Source organism: Equus przewalskii, chromosome 27 (genome assembly GCF_037783145.1).
Source record: "Equus przewalskii isolate Varuska chromosome 27, EquPr2, whole genome shotgun sequence".
In the NCBI taxonomy this organism is placed as follows: Eukaryota; Metazoa; Chordata; class Mammalia; order Perissodactyla; family Equidae; genus Equus; species Equus przewalskii.
In genome coordinates this window covers 30,617,138-30,627,863 of record NC_091857.1, presented here as the reverse complement: position 1 = coordinate 30,627,863, position 10,726 = coordinate 30,617,138, and the positions used below count along the sequence as shown (strand labels likewise).

The window sequence follows — 10,726 nt, the reverse complement described above, 5'->3', positions numbered from 1 at the left end:
AGCCAAAGTCTTCAAGGAATGAGAGGATGTGGCCTGGGGTCCTTAGATGACCAGCTGGACCCAGTGGTTTAGTCTGATGGTATGAGAATCAAGTCTAGGAGGTTTAGAAGGACTGGAGAGACAATAGTCGGGATGGGGTAGAGGACGCCTGCACTGCCTCTAGGCCTAGTAGGAAAAGGGTCATGGAGCGAAAGGAGCCACCACTGAGAGGGCTCCAAGGGAAGCAGCGGCTCCAGGGGCAATCCCAGAAGCAAGAAGAGGAAGGAAATGTTTCAGAATAGGTTGAGGAAATCAGAGCTTTGGCTGGTGACTGTGAGTTCAAGGGGCACAGAGAACAAGTTTCAGGACCGGAGGGGGAGATGGGTCAAAAGATGGAATATCCTGAGCTATATGGGATTGGCTTGCCGAGGGTGAGGGATGACCTGGAAATCCTGGCCTTCTCGTGGTGACTCTCACAAACAGGAATAAAGGGCATCGTAATATTAGTCCCAAAGTTCCCAAGGCAGATAGCAGAACCAGGCTGTGTGTGTGTATGGCAAGAGGGAGGTGTCGAGTTTGGGGAGGCAAAAGTGAAAGGGAGTGTTGCCAGAAGCATGTAGCATCTGGGGCCCCCTCTTCTCTTGCTGTCCGTGGCAGGGTGAGGCCAGGGTGGTGGTCTTAGACCCTCCTGAACTGCACTCGTATAGTAAGCATTGCCTTTCTGTTTTCTTAGGTTAGAAAAATGACAATTAATCAAAGAAAGAAACTAGCAAAATATATAAAAAGGCAACAGGGGAAAAAACCCAGAATGACCATTACCACGAAAATAAGCTCACGTTTATTATTAAGAGAGAAAATACAAGTTTAAAAAAGAGGTATCTCTTTGACACTCATTAGATCAGCAAAATTTCTTTTTAAGAAAAAAAGCACGATATTACCATTTATTGGGAGGTATTTGAAAACAGGAACTCTCAAATCTTGCTGCTGGGTGTGTAAATTGGTAAAGACTCACAAGAGAAATTTGTCAAGAACTAGGAAAGATGAAAATGAAAATACCCAATGAGCCAGCAATTCAACGTCTGGTGAAATACTCACATGTATGCCCCAGGAGATATTGGCCAGGAAGTTCACTGCAGGGTCACTCAAAACACTGTAAACTTGGACTTGCCCATTAAGAGGCAAGTGGACAAGGCAATGTAGTCATCGCTGGCACCCTATAGGCAGCGGAGATCAATGTACTAGATCTACATGAGAGAGCTCAAATGATAGTGTTGAATGAAAAAAGCCACGTGGCTGAGGCCTCCAGACCATGAATCTGTTTAGTTCATTAAAAATCCACAAAGCAGTATGATAAATTACAGCTGCTTCTATATAATGAAACATAAAATGGACATAAATGATACACACTGACTTCAGAATGATGGCCTCCTCTTGGGAAGGAAGGAATAGGATAAGAAGTAGTACAAAAGAGAACTTCAACTATATCTAACATTTTATTTCTTTAAAAGATCTGAAGGGAATAGAGAAAAACACAGTATCTGTTAAAGCTGAGTGCTGAATACCTCATTATATTATAGTATCTCCTGGACTTTTATGTGGGTTAGAACTTCTTAAAAAGTAGAATGTTTCTAGTTTATCTATCCACGTGCAAGTTTTAGGAAAGCAAGCAGAGTATGAACGGTGCTGTAAGGACAGGGAGAATCATTGCATAGCTTCCCATTTCACCAGAATAGAGATTTAACCCCAAACCGTTGCATTCTGATTAGGAGGAATAAGGGAGTACTGAGCAAACAGGGATGTCTTCAACATTTGCTTAACCACCATAACTAACTAATTCCATATTACTATATTTAGATCTGGTAAGAGGCATATGGAAGAAGAACAAGTTTTCAAAACATTGGTCATAACTGCTAACTTTGTAAAATCAGCGCCTTTAAAATTCCTTGTGATCTTGCTTTGTGAACAACCTTTTGCTGTTGCTTTAAAGGTAATTAAAATGTATCTGATTTGGAGAGTGTTAGGAAAACCCTTGAGATACCACAGGCCCTGAGGGGGGGCTGCTATACTCCTTATTTCATTACCCGCTTCCTTCCATGGCCTTAAATAAACCCCACCGCATCTGCCCTCTCCTAATGCTGGGAGATCAACGGAGCACTGTGTCCAAGTTCTTCTCTCACAGTCTGGCTTTTTCTGGCCACCTCGCCAAACCCTTCTGCGGAGGCACTAAGCGCTCCTTTCAGAGAGAGGGGCCCTGGCTCGTGCAGATGTACAGCTCCCTAGTGGACAGGAGCCAGGGCGGAGGATGAAACTAAGTGTGGATGGGGAGGGAAGGCATGGTGGCGGGAGACAAACCAGGCAAGCAGAATAAGAACAATGGTGGGAATAAAAATCTCCTTTATTGCAGATAAAAGTCAGAGAATTAGAGAAAGATGTCAAAGAGGTCCTTAGCAGGAAAACAAAGCACAAACCCCAGAGTCAAACACAGTTGATTCTAGCGATAGGTATGTCCTATAAAGTTGCCGGGAACACTGAATTAGAGAACACCATTGCTCCTAGAGGAAATGCAGGGTTAGGTTCCTGCAAGCTTCTGATCATAACATTTATGTCAACCCATCAATATCCAATCTTGCCTTATGTGTGTTTCTTTGTAAAGACACCTTATTTAATGTATATTGTTGAGTCATTAACGTTGAAGAAGGCCAAGAGCACTATAACTCACATGTGAACAAAGCTCATGTAACACAGTTACTTTCTCCATAAGGCACATCACTGCCTTCTCATGCTTAGGGACACTGCACAGCACTGCAGCACGACACTTGGGGGCTGTTTTAAACAGCAAAATAACCAACAAAAAGCACACAAATGCAAAAACATGACACGAAATACACCACAAAAAAGGCACATTTGCAATATGACAGCTGAAACAAGAAGGTAGAGTGTTTCCTTGTTCAACCTAGGCTGGGAACGGACTTGTCAGAAGACTCAAATTTTTGCCACTCTTATCAGTCAATGACCTTGAAAAGACTATGCGTGTTGATTTGGGGGTTACCAATAAATTTTTGCGAGTGGGCAAATTGGCAAACACACAATCTTCAAATAATGAGAATTGAATGTACCAGTTAACAGAATTTGACATCTCTGTCAAAAAAGTATCTAGTCTTCCACAGAGGTGCTTACACTTTCGGATTCACTTGGACAAAGGGTGCCACATGCATGTCACACCATTTAGCTCAATACAAGCTTTACGGAAACAGTGGAGTCTCCCACTCATTTGGAATGGCGAGGTCAAGAGTCCATTTTGCATAATCCCTACTTCTGATGGTGACCACTGAACAACGCATACTTCTCTTTTCTGCTCGCAATGGAATCCTCTCGGGGCAAATCTTCCCTGGGAAACAGGATGAAATCACACTTCCTTCCCCAGAGAAGTCACAGCTTGGTACAGGTGTTCTGGGGAAAAGGGTTCAGATGTGATACCCAGACAGCCATTCTTCCCCCTTGCAGCGACTCAAGGGTCTTGAGCACTTTGGTGACGTGGTCCGGTTTCAGGAGTCTGACTTTTGCTAATTTCCCCGTTGGGCTGGCGGGGGCTGGGAGTGTGCAGAGTTATCTTGGTATTGCTGCTGTTGCTATAAATGGAGTGGTTAATTTTGAGGGTCTTGGTGCCCCTCTCCAAAAAGCAGGCTTTGTCACCCCCAAAGGACTTCTTGGTTGCCACACTGTTTTCCTTCTGTGGACTAATAATGCCTCGTGCCTGTGTTTGGCTCTAAGTCCACATCCCTTAAAGCTTTGTTCTCAGCAGAAAGAACGCTGGCAATTAGAACCCAGCAAATGACTGTGTTGGCCTCTGGGACTCCCTTTGCTGTTTTCTTGTGATCAAGTAGAGCGCCTATTCTCTTTAGAGTCAGCCCCTCAGAACCGAAATAACAGCTATGCTTATGAGAAGCTGAAAAGAAGTGTGCACATAAGCCCCTGAGAAATTCTTTTAACCCTTCTCCATCTCCCCACCCCACCAGCCAGCAGGTTCCTGACTTACTGATGGAATAACCCTTCGGCAAACCGGGCAGTGAGACTCGGTCCAGAGCCTCATACACTTGGAAGGCTCTTCAAGACCAGCTGGCTCCCCGGCCACATTTTCCATGTGAAGACACTGAAGCCTGAGGCTGAGGGAAGATAAAGAATTGTCCAAGATCACGTGGCTCCTGAGTGGCAATGCAGGGCCACTGAGGAGGTCTCTGACCCGAAGTTCTATGCTCATTCCATTACTACGTTTTTCTTCTGGGTGACCAAGAATCCCACAAATTACTCTGGAAACTTCCCAACATCAACACCATAATGGCCCACGCCCAGGGGCAGAAGACAGGGCAGGGACTGGCAAATGGTTCTTCAGGGCGATTCCAGGTTCAGTAGTCTCTCGCTGAGCCCTCCTGACACAAATGACAGCAGCCCAGACCCCAACAACGAAAGAGTGATGTGTACTTTTCAAATGCGCCCCGACACGGCATTTCAGAGCACACCCACTGCCGTTAGGGAGCACTGTGTGCAAGCCCTTCCACCGTCCAGTCCACTGTGCCTGCAGGTGAACATGGGAAAACCTTGCCTCCACCCTCCTTGTCCCAATCCATGGTGAATTTGTAAAATCATATTTCTCTCACAAATATGTGAACAGCATGGGGGGTTGGTCAATTAGGAGGCACATTTCATTGCAAGTTAATATGCCCAGTGCTCATTCTTGGCTCTTTGAAAAGACCCCTTAGTAGTTATGAAATGTCCTCATCAGTAGACAGCGACCTGGACCCTCCCCTGAGAGAATTCCCAACCTCTCCCACCCTCCAAGCCCTTTCCCACCATCACAGCCCATTTACCCACTCCCAGGTATTCCCGTATCACACCGTGCAGTTCTGTCACCTCCCATCTCCCATCAGCCATGCTCCACACTAGCCATTCTCACGCTGGCTTAAATGCCATCTCTGCTGGAAAGCCACGCCTCCTCCCATTCCAAGTAGTAACGAATCCAGTTGTCCGTTTCCACAGCACTCGCTTCGAATCTCAATTATTATTTGTATTAGGGCCTGTTTTCTGATACTATTTCCACCTATCTCTGAGAGCCCTGAGATCAGGCACACTGCCCATTCAACTTTGCATCCTGCCCAGGGCAGGACCTGCCATGTGTGCGCTCTATAAATACATCCCTGGAGTAGTGTGGAGAGAAAAAAAGCTCTGTGGGAAATTACACAGCAGGGAAAAACATGCAAAAAGCAGGCCTGGTCTCCAGGGTGCACTCACGGTTTTTTCTGTTGTTCTCAGGAGAAGACCTGAAATTAAAAAGACTCCCAAGGAGCCCCAGATCCTCTCTTCCCCTCCTCCAGTGCTGAAGCCTGGGGCCCCGGGCTGGGTGTGAGGTAGGGAGGGCGCAGGGGCGTAGGTGGCTCAGAGCAGGCCCCTCAGAGCACGGCCTGGGCTGCTGGGAGGGATCCGCCTCCAGAGGGCGCAGTGGATCACAGGGAGACTTTTGAATCAACACTCCCAACTCCTCCCTTTGTAGCCTTGGACGAGTCACTTATTTTCTCTGAGCTCCAGGTGCCTCATCTGTACAATGGGTGTAATTCCTGCCTTGTGGAATTCTGAGGAGGGTAAAGGAAGATGATCCATTTGAGCTCTTGCTAAAAGCATCCTCAGGTGTGTTGGGTTGTGTACCTCAGGTGGGTTGAGGTAGACAACTGCTGGTCCAGATCAACTAGAAGTATGGAAACGCAACTCATGCTTTCAACACTCCTGTAACCCTTTCATCAAATATTTCATCTCCATCAACAGGAACCTGGTCTTCCGGCAAAAATCTAAAAGGCTCATCTGGGCTTAACGGTCCTTCCTTGTTGACACTCATGGTACAGCACTAATCGTCTCCGAGGCAGACGCTTGCTGAATGCCTCCACTTCAAGTGTCTCCAGGAAGCAGCTTTCGAGGCGCATCTGAGACTAGCTTCTTGGGTGCACAGCCTCCGTCTCTCTCTCCACCTCCCTGAGCCCACACCTCAGGCAAAAACGAAGTACTTCTGGAAGCTCGATCCTGTCCAAAGTGGACCACAAATAGTCAAGGTGACAAATCCGAGGAAGAAGCCTTTTTGTGGGGACGTGAGCCCAGAGGGAGCACTCTGGGGTAGCTGCTTCGCCTTGAGACCCGCCTCTTGCGCTTCTGCGGCTCACCTCACTTCAGCAGACTCCCACCCTTGCATGCGTATTCCTCGGGGGTCTTGTCTCCCAGATCTGACCCCTCGATTCCTTGCCATGTCTCCTCTCTTGCCCTCTGTTCTCCGTCCTCCAGCTCGGGGGCTCAGGGCCTCTGCATGCACTGTGTCCTCCTCACATCACAGGACGGGCTCCTCATCCTCCGGCTCTCAGCCCGACCACGTCCCTGCCCTTCCCTTGGCAGCAGGCCCCCATTTAGCTCCACCACACTTTTCTGCCTCCCCAGCTGTCAGCCCACCAGGACAGGGACTCTTCGCTCACTGAAGGAGTGGACCACCAAACTGCTCCCCTGACCACCAGCCCGGGCAGGAGGACCCCATACTCTCGGCTCTGCCAGTAAATATGCAGCCTGGAAATGACCTGCATACATGCCCCGCTCAGGCACCGCACACTCTAACAGCCTGCAAAGGGGCAACGGCCCTTTAGCGTCTGAGGGTCCAGCTATGAATCAGTGGCTCAGGGGGAAGGGACAGTGGCTTCATTTTGGAACTTCCAAGGAGAGGAACTGGCACACAGCACAGCTGTCCTACTTAGCCAGCCTCCTTGCTAACACTCTCTAAACTGTGCCACAGGATTCTGAACACTTGTGTGACCTGGAATGCCCAATGGCGTCAATCGTCCTCCCAGGGACTAGCAAATGCAGGAAAAGAAAGTGCCAGCACCACACTCAGGCCATAAGGACAACTGCTACTACCTGAGTGGCAACAATTCACCCCAGACAAGCAAGGGCCTTGTTTAACCTGAGAGGACAAAGACATCCTCGATGTTGTTGGATGGAAAAGACCACGTGGTGACAGCGTCCCCAGATCAGGAACCCAGCTCTCAGTTGGTAGCTGTGGGGTCAAGGTCAAATCATTTTGCGCCTGTTTCCTCATCCCAAACACAGGCGTGACAACACTCCCTCAAAGGACTGCTGGAAGGACCGAGGTCAGAGAGAACACGTGTGCAGCACAGCACATATAGCACATGGCATGCAGTGTGCACGCAGTAACCTTAAAGGTTGCTATGGAAAGTTACCTCCAACAGCACCTGAGTGAACGCACATCGAGGTGCAAACCGTGTGGTAGAGGAGTTGGTGCTCTCGAGCCCTGGCTGACAGCCCGCGCTTTCAGGAAATACCTAATGGAACAGGAAGTGGCATATTTTCCCAGATAATCTTCATTTCATCCCTTTTATTTCCAGTCTATCGTTCTTAATAGCCCTCTTTACTGAACCATTGCTCTTCAAAAGACTTTTTATAGCTTTTTGCCCTTGGAGGAAGTTGAAGCTGGATGCTGTCTGAGCTCTTAAGTGATGAATCTGGTTAGGAGCCAGGCTCCTCCTGGCTCCTGGGGCATCTCTCTTGCACATCTCTCTGTGCTTCAGTCCCACTGTGGTTCAAAGGGAGGCAGAGGCCAGATCTCTGGGCCCCCTCCTGCTTTAACAGGATCTGATTGTACAAATTAACATAACCAGAGAGTCCACCTCGTCTCTGGCACTTCCTCCAACATTTTATGCATAGCTTTGTCAGCTGGGTTGCTGAGAGAACAAGAGAAAAGTCGGAAAGGCTCATCAGTTTCTTCTAACTCACCGGCTCTGAGGAGACGCCAGAGACTGTTCCAGAAGAAAGCCTCACCATCACCCACCACAGAAGCCACCCCGCTCCCAGGGACCCCGGGTCCTCGGCTTCCCAGGCCTGTGGTGGAGACCACGTGTGGAACTTTTTAAAGAAGTTTTTTAAAAGGCAGGTAGCACTTACTGATTCTAAGACTGTGGCGTAAATTCAGGCTTACGAAACAGATTATCTGGAACTGACCAGGAATGAAATTTCAGTTAGTTTCTCAGTGGGTTTTCTGGTGGGTTGAGGGAGTTAAGAGTTGGAGGCAAATTAGAGCCCGCCAGCTGTGTTCTCTTCTGTAACTCCTGATCCTCTTCAAACTCACCTCACTGCTGATAGAGCCAGTTGCAAAGCCAGGATGCTGGATGCTGGCTTCATTTCCTTCTTAAGAGCTGTGCCGGGCAGAGCAGACCGTCTCTGCCTAGACAGTGCTCATTCCTTTACGTGAGTTAAACTAAGGTTACCACAGAAAATACAGGACACCCAGGTAAATTTGCATTTCAAATAAACAACGCATCAGTTGTTGCTATAAGTATGTTCTAGGCAGTATTTGGAGCATACTTATGCGAAAGAATGACATATTTATCTGAAATTCAAATTTAACTGACTATCCTGCATTTTTATTTGCTAAATTTGGTAACCCTAATTATAAGCATTTCAAGCAAAGACTAGTTGGTTCTTAGTCTCAAAGAACAGTCATGCGTCGCTTAATGACAGGGATCCGTTCTGAGAAATGTGTTGTTAGGTGATTTCATCGTTGTGTGAACATCAAGAGTGTACTTAGACAAACCTAGATGGGAGAGCCTACCACACAGCTAGGCTACATGGTACTAAACTTATGGGACCACCCTGTATTTGCAGCCCGTCGTTGACTGAGATGTCATTATGCGGAGCACGACCATATAACAACATGCCGAACCCAACCTCTCCCCTGCAAAAAAAATCCTCGAAATAAAACTTGTCTTTTTATTTCCAGGACATCTTTTTAAAAAACAGATTTTTATGAGTATCAAATAAAAAACAAAAAAAGGAGAGCTGTATCTTCATACAAGTCCCCCTAAATTAAGAGCTCAGTATGTCACCAGCCACAGGCTCTGTGCCAGCTACTCTTTGGGCCTCCCCAACTCAAAAGCACTTGGCTTTCAACTCATCAGAGGAGTGGGCAGAAGGGAGGAGGAGCAGAACTCAGAGGCGGCTACCTCCCAAAAGGGGCGTGCCAGGGCCGAGGGACAGCGGAGGAGGCAGGTGCTCATGGCAAAGGAACGAGAGGGAGCAGTGTGAGACCTCATGTAGACGTGTCTCTCCACAAAAAGCAGCACCCACCACAACAAGTTAACTGTGAGATACAAAGTTCCTGATTTTATAGAATACACAATGCCCATTAGTCAAGAGACAGACACCCCCCCACTCGGCCCTAACCCCTGCTTCTCCCCGTCTCTGCAATCGGGCTGGAAAGCGGGTCACCCTTCCCACACACGGCCAGCCTTCTGGGCAGATGGGCGCTGCGAGGCCTGGGGTAGTGCACTGTGCCGGGTAGGGGAAGACACAAAACACTTCCTGCAGTTTTTTAAAATCATGTTTTACTCTGGTAAGAAGTTACTCACATAATGCAGCGGCCTTAAAATTTTATTTTGCATGGTTATACAGCCTGAACGACTGGCTCGCGATCCAAGGCAGTTTTCCTGAGTTTTGCTGTTCAAGATGATATTGGTGTCGTTGCAGGGCACAAAGTCCTCACTGACAAAGAAATCACACTAATGAAACAAAATCAAAACCAGTGTACTGGGACCACAGATGACAAAGTGGCTCTAAGCAAGCCATTCCCACACCTCTCAGAGCAAAGGGAATCAAGAGCCAAAAAATACCTTTTAAAAATCAAATGGCACCTGGAACACACTCTTGTATAAAGGTCAAGCTTGTAAATTATTAATCCACGATGCTCAAAAGTGAGAGACTTAAACATAAGGCTAAAATCTGGTGAATCTTCTCACTTCCTCTTCTTCATGGAATAGAGTTTCTCTTCAAGTGGGACCGGGACAATCCCTCCACACTCTTTTACTTCCTGGGTCAGAGGGTGTTTTACAACATTCGGTCTAATCACATCAATGTCTCGAGACAAGTACTCCATTATGCTTTCAACAGCTGTTGGTGGTGCATAAAAATCCACCAAGAAATACCTGCAATAAAATAAAAATTTGTGAATTCCTGCTTTCTGAAATACAACAATTCCGCTAATTTGGTCAATGTTTTCATTTTACTCCTTCCCCAGATAAAGACATCAGCCACACACACACACTCTTTGTCAAGATAGAAATGCCAGCTGACCAGCAAAACAGAAGTGTAGTGTATACCCAATATCCCTTTTCCTACGACCTTTTCCCGTTACACTCGCGTAAAAATCTGAATCCAAACAAACTTTGTGGTAGCAAAAAAGCAGTGTGACACTACATACAGCGGGAAACACAAGAAGTATGGTAAACTTAGGGGTGCGAGGACCGAACTTGCTGTTCAACAAGACTCAATTTTTCAAACCATTAGTTGACGTTTTTTGTGAAAACATGTATTAGTCTTCTAATTTTCCAAAGGAGTTTTCAAGTGACTCAATGTACCTAAGAGATACAGTAAGTACAATCAGCCACACTTTACAAATGAGGAAAAAGATTAAGAAAGGTCTGGGACTTGTCCAAGACTATCTTGCACATTCAAGAACTGACAAGGAACGAAAAGAAAATGACTTGAATCTTGGATGAGAGAAAGAATTTAACATTCCTCTACTCCGAACAGGCATCTCATAGAGCTCACTGGTCTTAAAGATCGACAACTGCATCAGCACTCAGCTGGGCAACAACACAAAGGAAGAAGCCTCTTTATTCCCGCCCGCCGCTCCTCTCAGTTCTGAACGTGC

The 10,726-nt window shown here is 47.0% G+C and overlaps 1 protein-coding gene across 1 annotated transcript in view; it reads right to left on the bottom strand.

Annotated features, from left to right (window-relative positions):
- Nucleotides 1-2,356: 2,356 nt before the first annotated feature.
- MRPS6 (mitochondrial ribosomal protein S6) overlaps nt 2,357-10,726 on the bottom strand; it is a 77,123-nt gene continuing 68,753 nt past the window's right edge. The window contains exon 3 of the mRNA XM_070597213.1: nt 2,357-9,998. Within this exon, the coding sequence (XP_070453314.1) occupies nt 9,809-9,998 (190 nt within the window). The 3' untranslated portion in view covers nt 2,357-9,808. The remainder of the gene's footprint in view (nt 9,999-10,726) is intronic.